At 36.8% G+C, this 18,035-nt stretch overlaps 1 protein-coding gene across 2 annotated transcripts in view; it reads left to right on the top strand.

The window, feature by feature from the left end:
• Window positions 1-18,035, top strand: part of UNC13C (unc-13 homolog C) — a 599,404-nt gene that overhangs the window by 226,970 nt on the left and 354,399 nt on the right. For both annotated transcript variants that reach the window (XM_044230120.1, XM_044230119.1), the window contains exon 10: window positions 10,667-10,886. In XM_044230120.1, coding sequence (XP_044086055.1) covers window positions 10,667-10,886 — 220 coding nt within the window. The remainder of the gene's footprint in view (window positions 1-10,666; window positions 10,887-18,035) is intronic.

Here is an 18,035-nt window from a genome sequence, read left to right as displayed (position 1 = left end):
TAAATATTATTGTTTTTATTATTAACTGCATCTACTACAACTTTCCATGTCTCCATGACTGGCTTTGCTTTGTTACACAAGAGGAGAGTGAAGAGGACAGTGAGGGATAGTCACCCCCTTCCCTCTCTTACTTTTACAGAATCTACTCTTTCATGACCTTTCTCAGATTTGTAAAAACTCTACCTTGACCCTAAGTGGTAAAATAAACAAACAAACTTTTCACATTAAAATGACAGAAGTTTCCTTTCAGTGAAAGAATTCATATTATTTTTGGTCTCTTATATTTAATAAATTATTCAAATGCTACCTCCATTATTTACATATACTTTTTTACTGAAGTATAATTGATATATAACATCTAAGTTTCAGGTGTTCAATATAAAGATTCAATATTTGTATATATGATGAAATAATCATCACAGGAAGTCTAGTTAACGTCCATCACCATACATGGTTATGTGTTTTTTCTTTCTTGTGATGAGAACTTTTAGGATCGCCACATTTCAAATGTGTAATACAATGTTATTAACTATAGTCACCATAAGTACATTATAATCCCATAGCTTATTTATTTTACAACTGAAAGTTTGTACCTTTTGACCTCCTTCACGAATTTTCCTCTCCCACCATCCCCTACCTTTGGCTACCACCAGTCTGTTCTCTGGATCGATGAGCTTCATGTTTTGTTTTTGTTTTTGTTTTTGTTTTCCCAGATTCTCCATGTAAATAAGATCATACAGTATTTGTCTTCCTCTGACTTAGTTCACTTAGCATTATGCTCTCAAGATCCATCCATGTTATTGCATCTGGAAAGATTGTACTCTTTTATAGCCGAATAATGTTGTATTTACACACACACACACACACACACACACACAAACACAAACACACAAACACACATACCCCACATTTTTTTGTATCCATTGAACAACATTGAGGTTGTTTCTGTGTCTTGACTATTATAAATAATGGTACTGTGAACATGGAAGTATATGTCATTTTCCAAATTAATGCTTTTGTTTTCTTTGGATAAATACTCAGAAGTGGAATTTCTGGGTGATTTGGTAGTGAGGTTTTTAATTTTTTGAAGTGACTCCATATTATTTTCCATTTACATTCCCACCAACATTGTAGAAGTTTTCCCTTTTCTCCACATCCTTGTCAACACTTATTATTGTTATGGTTTTGATGATAGCCCTTCTGACAGTTGTGAGGTGTGATCACTTGGTTTTGATTTGCATTTCTCTGATGATGGATTATGGTGAACAGCTTTTCATGTACCTTATAGCCACACCTATATCTTTTTTTGGGACAATGTCTACGCAGATCCTCTGCCCATTTTTAAATCATGTTGTTTGTTTTCTAGCTATAGAGTTCTAAGAGTTCTTGATATATTTTAGGTAGTAGTCTCTTACCAGATATATGATTGGCAAATATATTCTTTCACTCAGCACGTTAGCTTTTCATTTTGTTGATGGTTCACTTTACTGTGCAAAAGTTTTGTTTTGTTTGGTTTGTTTTTTTAAGGATTTTATTTGTTTATTTGACAGAGATCACAAGTAGGCAGAGAGGCAGGCAGAGAGAGGGGGGAAGCAGGCTCTCCACTGAGCAGAGAACCCGATGCGAGTCTTGATCCCAGGACCCTGAGACCATGACCTGAGCTGAAGACAGAGGTTTAACGAACTGAGTCACCCAGGTGCCCAACTGTGCAGAAGTTTTTTAGTTGGATATAGTCCCACTTATTTATTTCTTTTTTCATTGCTTTTGCTTTTTGTGTCAAATCTAAAAAAAATCATCACCAAGACCCATCTCTAGGACTTTACCACCTAGGTTTTCTTTTAGGAGTCTATGGTTTCAGTTCTTATATTCAAGCCTTTAGTTAATTTCTTATTAATTTTTTGTGTGTGGTAAAAGATCATGGTCTAGTGTGATTCCTTTGCATGTAGCTGTTCATTTTCCCCTAACACAAGAAGAGAGACTCTTTTCCCCATTGTATATTGTTGGCTCCTTTATCATAAATCAATATGTGTGATTTTGTTTCTGGACTCTGTTTTGTTCTGTTGCTCTAGTGTCTTGTTTTTATGCCATACAATACTGTTGAGATTCTTACATCTTTGTAATATCGTAATGCCTGCAGTTTTCGTCCTCAAGATTGCTTTGTCTATTTGGAATTTTGTGGTTCCATGTGAGTTTTAAGGTTGCTCCTTCTATTTCTGTGAAAACTGACATTGGAATTTTCATAAGGAATGAACTGAATCTAGATACCGCTTTGGAGAGTATGAATATTTTAATGATACTCCTCTGAACCATGAGCATGGCATATCTTTCATTTATTTGTGTCTTCTCCAATTTCTTTCATTAATATCTTAAACTTTTCAGAGTATGGATGCTCATCTAATTGACTAAATTTATTCCTAGATATTTTATTCTTTTTTAAAGATTTATTCATTAGAAAGAGAGAGAGAGAGAGAGAGAGCAAGAACAGGGAAAAGGCAGAGGCAGAGGGGGAGGGAGAAGCAGGCTCCCCTGAGCCAGGAGCCTGACATGAGACTCTATCCCAGGACCCTGGGATCATGACCTGAGCTGAAGGCAGACCCTTAGCCATCTAAGCCACCCAGGCACCCCCATTTTATTTTTCTTGATACAAGTTTAAATTTCTTAATTTCTCTGATAATTTGTTATTTATGTATTGAAGTGTACCACATCTTTGTGTATTGATTTTGTATCCCACAAATTTACTGAGTTAATTTTTTTATTCTGGGTTTTTTTTTTTTTTTTTTTTTGGTGGAGTCTTTAGAAATTTATATACACATTTTCTTTTTTTTTTTTTCATATATTTTATTTATTTATTTGACAGAGAGACAGAGGTCACAAGTAGGCAGAGAGGCAGGCAGAGAGAGAGAGGGAAGCAGGCTCCCTGCTGAGCAGAGAGCCAGATGTGGGCCTCAATCCCAGGACCCTGAGATCATGACCTGAGCCAAAGGCAGAGGCTTTAACCCACTGAGCCACCCAGGTGCCCTATATACACATTTTCATTTAAAGTTTGAATTGGAGAACAAGTGTCACATACAGTACATGATAAATCTATCCTAATTTGTTTCCAGAACATGTTTTCTATCCTAACAAGCATACTCTATATTGCACTCTTCTTGAATTACTGAATCATCTTCTTTACCGTTATTCACTCTCTCTATTTGGACTTACTGAGCAAGTTACTTAGGTCAGTAATAATTTGTGTCTGTTAACAAACTGTATAAGTAAAAACAAAGTACTCAGTCTCTTCCAAAGATAGGCAAATAATTTTTGGTCTCTGTTTACGTTTTCAGATACAACAATTTACCTGAATAACTTTAGCTTTTACAGCCTTATATGATGATTACTCTCATGAGCAAATTGGACCTGAAATTAAGCTTTTTTTTTTTTTTAAGACTTATATATTTATTTTAGGGAGCGCTCAAGTGGGGGCATGGGGAGGAGGAGAGGAAGACAGGTAGAGGTTGGGGAGAGAGATACAGACTCACTGCTGAGTGGGGAGCCTGTCGTGGCGCTCGATCTCACAAGATCGTGACCTGACCTGAAATCAGGAGTTGGGTGTTCATCTCACTGAGCCACTCTGGAGCCCCAAACTCAAACCGTTTTTATACTCAAGGACTTATTATACCGTTGTTCTGTCTTCGTGTTTGTAACAAATTTCAAAGGTCACATTCTACCCAATCTTTGTTCTGCAGATCTTTCTGATGCTTTTGTCCAGAAATAATGCAAAATGATACCTACAGGACGGTAAAGAGATTTTTTTAAACAGATGTTATTTATTTATTTATTTATCTATCTGTTGAGTGTGTGAGCATGGGAAGAGGCACAGGCAGAGGGAGAGAGAATCTCAGGCAAACTCCCTGCTGAGCTCAGAGCCTGACACAGGCCTTGATCTCATGACCGTAAGATCATGACCTGATGCTGAACCAGCTGAGCCTCCCAGATGCCCCTAGGTTCTTTGTTTGTTTTTTCTAAAAAGTGCATTTCAAGGTACATGAAAAATGCTTCAAAACAAGAAGCATGTTTTTTTCTTGTAATTATCAAAATGTGTTTTTTTTGTTTTTTTTTTGAGTATGGGAAAGTCATAGTTCACATAATCCCACCAGGAAAAACCAGAGGATAATGAGAAAAATGAAACTTCATTAGTTGTGCACTGGTTAACATAGTAGAGGAAAAAGAGAAAAGATATATGGCAAATGGAGGCAAACATGCTTTGTTCCTGTTGTATTAAGAGTTAGTTGATTAGGGGCACCTGGGTGGCTCAGTGGGTTAAGACTCTGCTCTCGGTTCAGGTCATGATCTCAGGGTCCTGGGATTGAGCCCCGCATCAGGCTCTCTGCTCCTCAGGGAGCCTGCTTCCTCCTCTATCTCTGCCTGCCTCTCTGCCTACTTGTGATCTCTCTGTCAAATAAATAAATAAATAAAATCTTTAAAAAAAAAAAAAAGAGTTGATTGGAATATTGATGGTCTAAAAATACTAGTCATCACCTTTGGCAAGAAGCCTTATTGTTTTATTTTGGGGACTCATTTTAATTTTCCTATATAGTTATGAACAGAAAAGGCATTCACTTATTTTCCTGTGTCCTTATTGTTCAAAAAGTAACATATTAGAACTTTTCAGCTTAGATTCCAGTTTCTTAGAGGAGAAATTATTAACAAAATAATTGCTCAGAATATGAGCATCTTACCTTTTGTAATCTATAAGCTGTACTTTGCTAAAGAGGCTTATCAGAGTCAAAGCATCCCTTAACCTCATTTCTACAGATAAAAGTGTCTCCACAAAATAAAATTTGACTTCTTTTTTCTGCAATCACGTCAGTAATGTAAAACTGATGTTTTATCAGTTTTATTCCTAATTGTGTTGTCTTATATTCTGTTCATAAATAAACAAAAATCATAAAAGAACCATGGCTAACTTTGAGAAATTAAATTGAATAACTTTATAAAAATTTTAGTGCAATTTTTGTTGTATAAATTAATTTTACAGTGAGCATGCATTTTATTATAAGTAGAAAATACATAATAGAGAGGAAAATGACATATGAAATTCTTGTTTGTTTGCTTTGTTTTGTTCTCATTTTGAGTGGGAAAAAGACAAGATTATTTTTTGCCAATAAGAATTATTTCATTTTGTAAGTCACTTCCGTGAAGTGTTGAGCATGATTTACAAAATCTTTGTGATTCTTAAAAGGGGGGGGGGAAGATAGAATGTATATACACATCTAAAATACCAATATCATTTAGAAACAAGAGACTCCTATATGATGTAAAATGCAGCTTGATCTATAATTATTGAAAGGATAATAAAATAAATGAAAATGTATTTTAGAAAGTATATATGTTTATTGTGAAGATTGGAGAATTTTAGAAACCTTTAAAGTAGATTATAGTAATTCGCCCATATTGCTGAATTCATTATGTTCTTGCGTCCGAATCCCAGGAGATGAAGGCTCTGCTTGTTCTTGGGACCACCGTCTCTACACACCTGTGTTCTGGTTTACCTAGGCCAGAGACATTCTCTAGATTACATACCCAGTCCCAACCTTTCGTGTCAGCTAGGATCCTACTAACTGCAACTAGTTATCTTTCTAGTAAAAAGCACTACATTTAAAAAAAAAAAAAAAAATCTCTTTGCTTTCAATCCAACTCCTAATGGTATTAGATTCCCATTTTCTATGGTCCGTGGCTAATTTTGGAGTTTCCCCTTGATTTCTTCCCCTTTGTTTTATTCAGTGCTCCTTACCCTATCTTTTTTGATTTATTCCACAAAACTCTCACACTCTTGGTCCTTGCTTATAATCTGGTTTGATCTAGTCTTATTTTATTGCTGGGAAAGTACCTCATTACCTCTGGATGAAGTATTTTCCTGAGAGTAAGAATCCCTTCTTATGAGATAGATTTGTACATGCTTTCCTAACTACTCACTTCCTGAGTTTCTAAAGTGCCATCCTTGCATCTTATACTTTGCTTCAGTAGGAAATGTTGCCATATGTTGTTTTTAAGAAAAGGTTTACTTGTTTGAGAGAGAGCATGCACAAACGCGATGGGAGCCAGAGGGGAGAATCCTCAAGCACACTCTCCCCACTGAGTGCAGAGCCCAGGGCTGAGCTGGATCTCATGAGCCATGAGATCACAGCCTGAGCCAAAACTAAGAGTCAGACACTTAACTGACTGAGCCAACCTGACGTCCCTCCATGTGTCATTTATTTTAGAGTAATTTTCAGCTTTGATAGACAACACTAATATCCCAAAAATCACAAATAAAAAAGATGCATATTTTCATTTCTTTAAGACTGGGGATATATACCCTCTGGTGAGCTATCCAGTATTTTCTCTGGTGTCTGTAGCTTTTAAATGTTAGATTTATTTTAATGTCCCATTCAATTGATTTTCATTATGCTGTCTAGTAAATTTTCCCTATTTCCTTTTTTTTTTTTTTTAAATTAGCTTCTCTCTTTTTTTATGAAGTAGATCATGGCTCTTTAATCCCAACCAAACAAAACATTTCAATGAAAACTTCTCAGCTGTCTATTCAGAACTCTCTTGTTTTTTTTCTATCATGCTTAATTTTTTAGGAACTATTTCTTATATTTATTACACCTAAGGAGACCAACTACATATCCCTTGAATTCACTAAAAAGAAAATACACACATAGGGACCTGGAGAAAATGTATGAATCATTTACTTATTCTGAAATATATGGATAAGTTCACATTCAGAACAACCTGTTAGCTAACCCTGCTTTCTAAATTCGTATATATTTTACTTTTCTTGGGTTCATTAGCAGACTATTCCACCCTGGTGTTCTACTGGGTTAAAATTACTTCTCCCTACTAAGACAAATGACAAATTACCTGATGTGATTGCAAATATAACTAAGTTTCTTACTTATTTTTTAACCTAAACTAAAAATGCTACATTACACATACATACCCCTTCAGCTCAGTTAGAACAGGAAGCCGTCTGTGGACAACTGATTGAAAATCTATTATGGCGAGAATTGTTCAATTCACTTTAACGATATTGAAGATACCCACTCCGCTAAGCGTTACAATGGAAGCAACCATGAATAATACATAGTTTCAATTCTGAAAGAACTCTGAACAATTTTTTGCAAGATAAGACGTTTTCCTTATGAAAGGAAGCTGAAAGACTTACTTGGCTTAAGCTGTATTTATTGAAAAGGATAGATCCAGTTGTATTATAAACCTTAATATGGGGGTCTCCTACTCCCATATTCAGTCATACTGCTGCTCTGTAGATTCACGGGAAGTGTTGCAAGTCTTGACCTGAAACTCATGTAATAGCAAGGCTGGATCTTGCTGTTTAAAAGTTAGAAAAAGTTTCAGTGAAGCTTAACTCCCTGCAGGGAGTCTCCCAGTACCATGACCAAACATATTCTGGGAAAACACACAGTGAGGGGAATGTACTAAGAAAGGGGAACATGCTTTTACTATACAGCGGAATTGAAAAATTGTGGAAAATTGGTCATTTCAACACTGTGAAGATACTCTGAAATGAGGTTTAAGATATTTTGAAATTAGATTTAAGGATTATTAAAGCAAAATTTATTATTTTTTGCATTAATTTATTAATGCAAAATTGTTTCTTGTAAATGCTAGGCTCCTGCAGGATTTATATAAATATTCATTTATTATGCATGAGGCAGTTGTGTGAAATTACCTGTAAATGTAACTTCAGAGAGTGATAGTCTTTCTTTCAGGAAGTCATCTGCAGGCATTCCTGGGTGGCTCAGTAGGTTAAGCATCTGACTTCAGGTCACTTCATGATCTCAGAGTCCTTGGATGGAGCCCCATGAGGGCTCTGAGCTCAACAGTGAGTCTGCCCTTTGCACTCTCCCTCTACCTCTCCCCCCAGCTCATTCTTTCTCTCTCTGTCAAAAAAAATAAAACTTTTTTTTTTTTTTTTTTTTAAGTCATCTACGTGGTTAGAAACGAAAAGCACAGAAAAGGACTCATCCAGACAAGTCTCTTTCCTTTCAACCTATGGTGGTTTCTGGAAAATCCACTATGAGTACTAACAGTTGGTATTTATTTAGTATTTTGAAATCTGTATAATACGTTGCTTACCATCATACAATTTGATCTTCAAAATAATACTGCAGGTAGGTGGATATGTAGGGAAGAAAGTAAGCCTTAGAGACCTAAGTCTTTCTGTGAATTATAAGATTCCTAAGTGGCAGAGCATTCACTCCACAAAATATGTGTTGTCTCCCAAGTATGTGGCAGGGACAATGATAACCACTGTTAGACACTAAGAAAAGAAATTTGGAAGACTGGTTGTAAATACGGCCTGAAAAAACCCATGTGAAATGTCATGTGATTGGCTCTATGCCAGGGAACCCAAGTCACCTGGCTACTCATGCAGTGAGTTTTTTACTGCACCAGTGGCTTATCATTGAAAGGCCTTCGATACGCTATAAAAAGTTATGACCCTACCCTTCGGTACTGCCTCTTGTTCTTTTTTTTTGTAGTGAGTTTTTCTGCCTTGTCACTTTATCCAGAAAGGAATATATGAATGAGAGCATAAAGTACTAAAAGGATGACAAAGGCCCCAGAAAAATGTCTGCTAACCAAATCAGAAGAGACCCTAAATTGGGGGGAGAAGAAAGGGGGTAAAAAGAAATTTTAAAAATCTTTAAAAAAACAAAAAATATATATTAGACTGGTGAATAGAACAGAGCCACACACTTGATTTTGGGTGTATTTTGGTCCCTTAGAAGATACTATCTCCCGGAGGTGCCTGGGTGGCTCAGTGGGTTGGGGCTTCTGCCTTCGGCTCGGGTCATGGTCTCAGGATCCTGGGATCGAGCCCTGCATTGGGCTCTCTGCTCAGCAGGGAGCCTGCTTCCTCCTCTCTCTCTCTCTCTGCCTGCCTCTCTGCCTACTTGTAATCTCTCTCTCTGTCAAATAAATAAATGGAATCTTAAAAAAAAAAAAAAAGATACTATCTCCCAAAAATTTTAAAGAAAGACATATATATATATATATATATATATATACACACACATACATACATATACAGACACACACATACATACATACATATATATGTAAACTTATAAAATATAAAACTTATAAAATACTTATAGATAATATAAAACATAAAAACTTGCAAATTTATAAATAAAAAAACTTTAAAAACTTATAAAATAAAAATATATATGTATATGGGTATCATATATATGTGTGTGTGTGTGCGTGCGCGTGTATGTGTATATATGTGTATATATGTATATATATGTATATATATATACATATATACACATACACATATGGATGGGTACCCTTATAAAATAAGAGTAAACACAAGGGATGGAATATGCCTGTAAAGATGAAAATTTTTTTAAAAAGTCTAAAAAAGGAATTGAAAGATAAGTTGGCTGGAAAAAAGGAAGAAAGATAAGATGGAGAGAATTTGCTCAGGCTGGAGACTAGAATAATGCCCTGTGCTAGATTTAGGGCATATTTTGATCTATTAGAAGAAATTGTACCTCAAAACTTTTTAGAAGAAAAAACCCTATATGTATACAACAAATAAAGTTGGAATACTATGCAGCCATCAAAAGAAATGAAATTTTGCCATTTGCAATGACATGGATGGAACTAGAGTGTGTTATGCTGAGTGAAATAAGTCAATCAGAGAAAGACAAATATATGATATCACTGATATGAGGAATTTGAGAGGGTTTGTGGGGTAGGGAAGGAAAAAAATGAAACAAGATGGGATCAGAAGGGGGACAGACCATAAGAGACTCTTAATCTCACAAAACAAACTGAAGATTGCTGGGGGGGGTGGAGAGTATGGAGGAGGTGGTTGGGTTATGGACATTGGGGAGGGTATGTGCTATGGTGAATGCTGTGAAGTGTGTAAGCCTGAAGATTCACAGACCTGTACCCCTGGGGCAAATCATACATTTCATGTTAATTAAAAAAATTTTAATTAAAAAAGTTACCTCCCTTTAAAATATTATCATTGCCATGGGAGAATGCCACTTTTAGCCTTTACCTACTGCTCATGGTCTCCTATGAATTAGTTGATGAATTCCTTCCAAAAGGATAGGCAATGAAAGCAGTCCCCTACAGAAGGAATTATAGAATGAGCATACTTCGGGGCTGGGAAGGGTGGAAGTGTTAGGGAGAATACAGAATCAGGAATGAGAGGCCATAGTAGAATATAAAAGAGGTATGTTTCTGGAGGGTTGGTGTCAGCATTGAGAATCTACTTCCCATCTACTTCACAATTTTGTCAACAACCAGTTTAGCCCAAGGAGATCTGTATCATCCTTGGCCTCATAGAGTTCACAATGTAGCAGGACTTGGACATTATCAAGTAATTAGAGCCTCTTGCTGCTATGAAAGAAGTTGCACAACAATGGAACCCAGTCCAACCTGGGAGATTAGGGAGTTCTTTGTGTTCAAATGACTGTCTTGGGCCCTAGAATGCTGAGAGAAAAATAAGTGAGCAGAATTACTGTGCTTACCATCATGACTTGTCAATAACTAAGAGGCTCTTTCAAAATAGTATTTTCAGGGAGAAGTGATAAAATAATTTTATGCTGAAATTCTCCAAATCCACTGACTTGGCTGGCATTATAACTTATCTTTACAGAAAATACATGTCTTCAAGAAGACTTTGCAGGCACTGATCTACCCCATGTCCTCCACTACCCCCCACAACTTCGAAGTTTGGACGGCAACTACACCCACCTACTGTTACGAGTGTGAAGGGCTCCTGTGGGGCATTGCTCGTCAAGGCATGAAGTGTTTGGAGTGTGGAGTGAAGTGCCACGAAAAGTGTCAGGACCTCCTAAATGCTGACTGTTTGCAGAGTGAGTACCTGGCTAGGGGTGAGATATATATGCAGAGCCTGCCTCATCCTCCATGTTTTCAGATTAGAACTCTTCAGCTCTTGCTGCTTTTCAGTAATTCCAACCCCCACCCCTCCTATCACACAAAGATTCACAAACCACCCATCAAGTCATATTGTTGACGATCTATTCCCATAGTGCTGAGCGCTAACTTAGATGCCTTAAAGCAATGGCACACCTGCCCAGTAGAAAACTTGAAAGCAATTTCTGATCTGTTTTGCCACTTCCATCTCCTAATAGCCCTGTGTGGAAAGTGGGACCCTGTGAAGTCATTTTCCTCAGACAAGGGCTAAGGCACACCCTTGTGATTATAGCAATCTGAACTCCTTCCCAAGCCTCTTTGGAGTCAGCCTGAAGGAGTCATATTCTTGGAATTGGGAGGTTTTGTGTTTGAATATCGAAGACACATCTAACCATATATATGACCTTGGGCAAGTTTTTTAGCTTTGCACAGCTACATTTTTCTCCACCAAATGAACAAGAATAATAAAATTTACCTCAGAGGGTTATGGGGAAGACTAAATGAAGTGGTCTCTGCTAAGAGTCTGGCACATAGTAGATACTCAATGAATATTAATGGCTTCCCCATCCTTTTACACTTCTGAATAGGTACATGTCACTTCAACCTTTATGACAAGTTATCTTAAATTTTCCATTTCCAGAAAAAATTCTTTGTACTGCTGCTTTAGATTAGTTCCTGAAATGACAAAACATCACCATCTAAAATACATATTACTGTCTTTTCAGTGCTGCATTGATTTGGTTGTGGCTACAGCCCTTAAATTACTACAGAAAACAAAACCAAAAAAACAAAACAAAACAAAAATACTGCCAATGAAATCTATTTAAACAGGGACTTTAATTTGTAAACCTTTCTTCATGTGTAAACATTGTCCCCTCTGTTTATTGTTCATATGAATACAGTGAATGTGTATCATATCACATGTTACAGTGAATGTGTAACATCCATGGGTTGCCTAAAATTGAGGGGGATCAGAGGAAAATGCCAAAATAAAGATTAAATGCTGTCACAGCTGGTTTTGTAGTAAGTCATGCACATTCTACAGTTTTCTCTACTTTATTAGTATTCTCCCTACACTATCAGAAGGCTACTAATAGTAATGAACATTTTGTTTTGTTTTGTTTTGTTTTTCCAAAATGGGTAGTGTCTCTTTGAAAAATTAAAAGTATATTTAGGAATAACTGCTTAAAAGGAAAGGGGATTGATTCAATACTACGGAGCTAACTTGCATAATCTCATAATCCGATTAGAATTCTACGTATTTAAAAAATGAATTGCAAACAGGCATTTTAAGAAATTAGCATATTAGGGCAGTGACATTTGAAAAAAACAGAAAAATATTGCCGTCTAGAAACAAATGGCTTGAATCCATTAAGGAAAAAAATGATGTAGTTTATACTTCAGAAATGAGCTGATTCTTCTTTCAGTGTTTTAGAGAATAAAGATGTCACAGATTCATCAGACTTTGGAAACATTTTTATATTCTCTTTCTTAAGATACATTGATGGATCTTGGCTAAATTAGGCAACATTTTCTTCGAGGTTATTCATTAAAATGCACATATAAATTGAAAGAATCAAAAATAGTTGAGAAAAATGAGGGTAGGTGTGAGTGCCCCAGGAAGAGAGTATTTTCTTTAGTAATACCTTTCTACTGTGTTCCTAAAATCCACCCTTGCATTGAACAGAAAGAGGCTTTGCAAGTATATGAATTCAACCACACCACTTTGCACAATAACTATCAGTAAAATTTGAAATTGACTCAGAATCAATAATACTTTAATAAATTTCTCTTTTCATTGCTTTAAGCGAGAAATTTTTAATCTTGACACCCCTTGTGTAAAAGACTTCCACATATGTCTACAATGGAAGAAAAGAAGAGAATAAGAAAGTGGGAAATCAGTGTGGGAAGTCTAGCTAATGTAGCCAGCCTCCTGCAAAAATGAGGAGGTTCTACGATTTCTTTCTCAATATGGTCAGTTTGTTTGAACACTTCTAAGAAAAATGTAGACCTTGTCAGGGGCTTAATTCATCATTAGAAAATTGCAATGTGTAAATTAACAGCTTGAACAAAGCTCCACTTCCTAGTAACTTCTATTTTTAAACTTCTATCCTTTAATCTTATCACTAGAAAAAATATTTAATACATGGACTTCCTATGACAATTTTTCAAATACTTGTTTTTTTAAAATCAGTCTTCAGGTTTTAAGAATGTTTATTATTTTGCTAATCTTTTCCTGAAGACTTTGCAGTCTGTAAACACAGACATACACAAACACACACACTTAGAATAAAAACAAGAATTATTCTCTTTATTTCTCCAGAATTTAGCACATGTTGTAGCATAATCAGATGCTTAATAAATGTTGGTTAAGCAACAAATGAGGGCATGAGAACTGCAGTTTAAAATAACATGTCGGATGCCTGGGTGGCTCAGTTGGTTGGACGACTGCCTTCGGCTCAGGTCATGATCCCGGAGTCCCGGGATCGAGTCCCACATCAGGCTCCCAGCTCCATGGGGAGTCTGCTTCTCCCTCTGACCTTCTCCTTGCTCATGCTCTCTCTCACTGTCTATCTCTCAAATAAATAAATAAATAAAATCTTTAAAATAACATGTAGTGGTTTAAAGACCATCCTTTGTTAAAATCACAGATTTTTTTTTTAATTTTTTTAAAAGATTTTATTTATTTATTTGACAGAGAGAGACCAAGCAGGCAGAGAGGCAGGCAGAGAGAGAGAGGGGAGGAAGCAGGCTCCCCACCAAGCAGAGAGCCCAATGCGGGACTCAATCCCAGGACCCTGAGATCATGACCTGAGCCAAAGGCAGAGGCTTAACCCACTGAGCCACCCAGGCACCCATAAAATCACAGATTTTTAAGGGAGCCTTTGAGTTCAGTGGATTGGAGAACCCAGTCTAGTGGTTTTACTGAGATCACATAATCCAGTTTCTTGTCAAAAGGAATCAAATAGATATCTTAAATAAAGTTAGATCCCATATCTCTGAACACCCAGCATAGTGTTCTGTCCTAAATTGTAAAGAAATAGGCAAAGCTTATATTAGGGGAAAAAAATAGCAATTTCAGGAATTTTATTTATGGTGCTTTCCCACTCTCCCATGCAGTACCCCTGACTTTTAGGCAAATTATGCTGCCCAGATGTTGGCCTCACATCATGATGATGACTCAAGTCCTGTCCTCTGTGGCCAAACCACCGAGCAAAAGTATATCTCTATCACAATATACCTACTACATTGACTTTTCAACAACATTAAGGAGAAGATCATCTAATAAGTTAATTTGGGTAAAAATGGAATCAATAGTTGAGTTATTGTAGTATAATGGTCCTTTTCTTAATCTTAAGGAATAAACAAACTAATAATAAATCTTCAGGTTTAGGGTAGGCTGCTGTAGAGGGACAAAAATGATGAGTATGTCATACATTACACCATACAGGTACTCAACATCAGTAAGCAATGTGTATCTTTATATCCATATCTAGATTTCATAGTCCTCAGTTACTTGAGAAAGATCTGGTTGCTAATCCTGCTGCTACTGGAATTTTTCAAAACCTTTCTTTTCTTTTAATATTTTAATGCCCCTTAGCTAAAGACCACTGAAAACACGTTTGTAGTATTTTATTTTATTATTTCATTTAATTTGAATTTAATTAATTAACATTAGTATATTACTAGTTTCAGAGGTAGAGTTCCGTGATTCATCAGTTGTCTGTAACACCCAGGGCTCATCACATCATGTGCCCTTCTTAATGCCCATCACCCCATTACCCAGTCCCCCTATCTACCTCCCCTCCATCAACCTCATTTGTTCCCTGTGATTAAGAGTCTGTTATGGTTTGTCTCCCTCTCTGATTTTGTCTTATTTTATTTTCCCTCCCTTCACTATGATCCTTTGTTTTGTTTCTTAAATTCCACATATGAGTGAAACCATATAATGGCTTTCTCTGATTGACTTATCTCCCTTAGCATTATACCCTCTAGTCCTTGCAAATCCTTGCAAATGGCAAGATTTAATTTTTTTAATGGCTGAATAATAGTCCGTTGTATATATAAACTACATCTTCTTTATTCATTCATCTGTCGATGGACATCTGGACTCTTCCCATAGTTTGGCTATTGTGGACATTTGCTGCTATAAGCATTGGGGTACAGGTGCCCCTTCGATTACTATATTTGTATCTTTTGGGTAAATAACCAGTAGTGCAATTACTGGGTCATAGTTTAGCTCTATTTTTAACTTTTTGAGGAACCTCCATACTGTTTACCAGAGTGGCTGCACCAGCTTGCATTCCCACCAGCAGTATAAGGGGATTCCCCTTTCTCCACATCTTCACCAACACTTGTTATTTCCTGTGTTGTTAACTTTAGCCATTCTGACCGGAGTGAGGTAACGCATCTGTAGTTTTATAAGTTCAGTTTATTATCTATTGCTACAAAGGAGAATATACAGCAGGATAAACCATGGGGCATCTCAGTAAGATGGTGTTAGAAAGCAGAGGTTGGTCTGAAAGTGAGGAAAATTTATGATTGTGTAGGTTAAAGAAATTCTTATCCACCAGGAGGAAGGAAAAGAGTGTACTTAGCAAAGAAACAATGGTCACTCATTAGTTAGGAAAGGGGTTGTTTGGTATTTTAGGGTTTGTTTTCATTTGTGGTTAGACAAACTTGTAAGATGACCTTGTTTGTCTCATATCAGCGTGGTCGTGGTTACACAGATCATGTGAAGTTGGTGTCCTTTCAGTTTGCTCACGTCCAGTAGGAGAACAGTGTGGCCTGTTGATGCCAGGCTAGCTTTCAATACCACTGTGAACTAGTCGTGTCAGACAACTTCCATTCAGAGGCTGGTTAAGAAAAGAGAAATAGAAAAAAATCTTGTGCTTAAAATTTTATTTTCTTTTATCTTGTTAAAAAAAAAAAAAACTTGTTGTGAAAAGTGATAAGAACCAAAAAGATCTTTCTGAAGAAAGATCTCTGAAATAATTGAGACATTTCAAGGAAGTTAATATCTAATTTTAGTATAGCTGCTGCTGAAGCAAGCATGGAAGTTAGTATCTAAAGAATGCGGTAACTTTGACAAACAATTTTGAGAGTATATTCCTGGTTTCATCATCTTTTAATATGCAAGTATTTCTGAACTTGTTCTCAAAGTTTGCATTTACCAATAATGGGATGATTGAATATGGTAGAGGTGGGCAGTGAAGAAAGGTTGACTTTTGGTTTTGGACCCAAGCTCAACATAAGTAAAATTACTTTAGAGAAGGTGGCAGTTCCTTGTAAGGGGGCTCCCTGCCCACATTCTCCTACTGTCAGTGATGGGGACACCTACGAGAATAGGAGGTGATGCTATGCTAGGACGGTGACCCTCCAATTATCCTTCTGTTAAATGTCAGTTCTTTGTTGTGTTCCAGAAATTGTGTGGAGTGTGTAGCTTTGATTGTATAAGACAAAGGAGACAGGGAATTTGGAGATGGGAGCTGTAGCTCTGCTCCTGGGAAAGACTGAAGGCATGTTAGAAGGGGAGGGTTAAGATGATCTTGGCTGTAAAGCAACTAAAGGGAAAAGGTAAAAAATGCCAGCTACATACCCACCTACATGATGTCATGAGAAAGAAAAACAGAGGCACCAGGAGCGGAGCCACCTATAGGATTTTATGTGGAAAGGAAAGAAAAGCAATAAAGTTTCTTAGGCTAGAGACTCCTACAGGGAGAAAGCCTTAATATCATACCTTTCCATGCATATCAACTACCTACCTCCTCTGGCTTCACCAGCCTCAAATGCATCTATGGATATGAAAAATTAAAATACTGTAATAATAATTTCTTCTGGTTTCTTTGAACTTAGTTTTTAAAAGATTTTATTTATTTATTTGATGGAGGGGAGAGAGAGTGAAAGAGAAATAAAGAGGACAAGCAGGGGGAGCTGAGCAGGAAGCCCGATGGGGCTTGATCTCAGAACCCTGGAATCAAGACTTGGGCTAAAGGCAAATCCTTAACCAACTGAGCCACCCTGCCACCCCTGGATTTTATTTTCTTAAATCTTCAAATACTTCATTGGCTCCCATTGCAAGTAGTTCTAGAGCATTAAGCCCGTGGCAGATAGCGGGTGTGGTATTTTCCGTGGGGAGGGCTTTTAAGAAGTTGCTTTAAAAAAAAAAAAAAAAAAAAGATTTTATTTATTTATTTGACAGAGAGATCACAAGCCGGCAAAGAGGCAGGCAGAGAGAGAGGGGGGAAGCAGGCTCGCTGCTGATTAGGGAGCCCAATGTCGGGCTCAATTCCAGGATCCTGAGATCATGACCTGAGCCAAAGGCAGAGGCTTAATCCATTGAGCCATCCAGGGTCCCAAGGAGTTGCTTTACAGGTCAAGTAATCCTTTTTTTTTTTTTTAAACATATAATGTATTATTAGCCCCAGGGGTACAGGTCTGTGAATCACCAGGTTTACACACCTCACAGCACTCAATAGGTCAAGTAATCTTAAAGCTGAAATCCCTAAATTCCATACTAATGTAAAATTCTTTAGTAAATGCTTGTTTCTTCACCTTGTGACATCTAGACCTTATACTTGCTCAGTTATTAATATTGAAACTTTTACACTTTATCTCATTTAATCCTTAAAATGATTCTGTTAAGAAAATGCTATTATTTCCTTTGGTTTTTCAGATAAGAAAACTAAGGTTTACAGAGATAAAGTAGCCCGATTTCAGATGGTTAGTAAGTGGCAAAGTTAGGAGTCACACAGGACTGTCACCTTCCAGTATTTGCAAAGCATCATGAACCACTATGCTCCTTTGCCTTATTGAAAAGTTATTTTCTTGATGTATTTCTTGCATTTCATATTTGGTCTTACGTCCTTGTTTTATGCTGACTCTAAATGCATGATGTATGTAAACCAACCAGTTTCTGCTTTCTAATGATGGGCATAGCCTTTGTTTAATGAAAATTCCAAACCTGTGCCCAGTATATATTATCTTTTTTTTTTTCCTTTGAGAGTTTCATTTATTTGACACAGAGAGAAACTGTGAGAGATAACATAGCAGGGAAAGTGGAGGTGGAAGAGGGAGAAGCAGGCTTT

Source organism: Neovison vison, chromosome 13 (genome assembly GCF_020171115.1).
Source record: "Neovison vison isolate M4711 chromosome 13, ASM_NN_V1, whole genome shotgun sequence".
Lineage (NCBI taxonomy): Eukaryota > Metazoa > Chordata > Mammalia > Carnivora > Mustelidae > Neogale > Neogale vison.
Note: the sequence above shows the minus strand (reverse complement) of the source record. Positions and strands in the feature narration are given on the sequence as shown.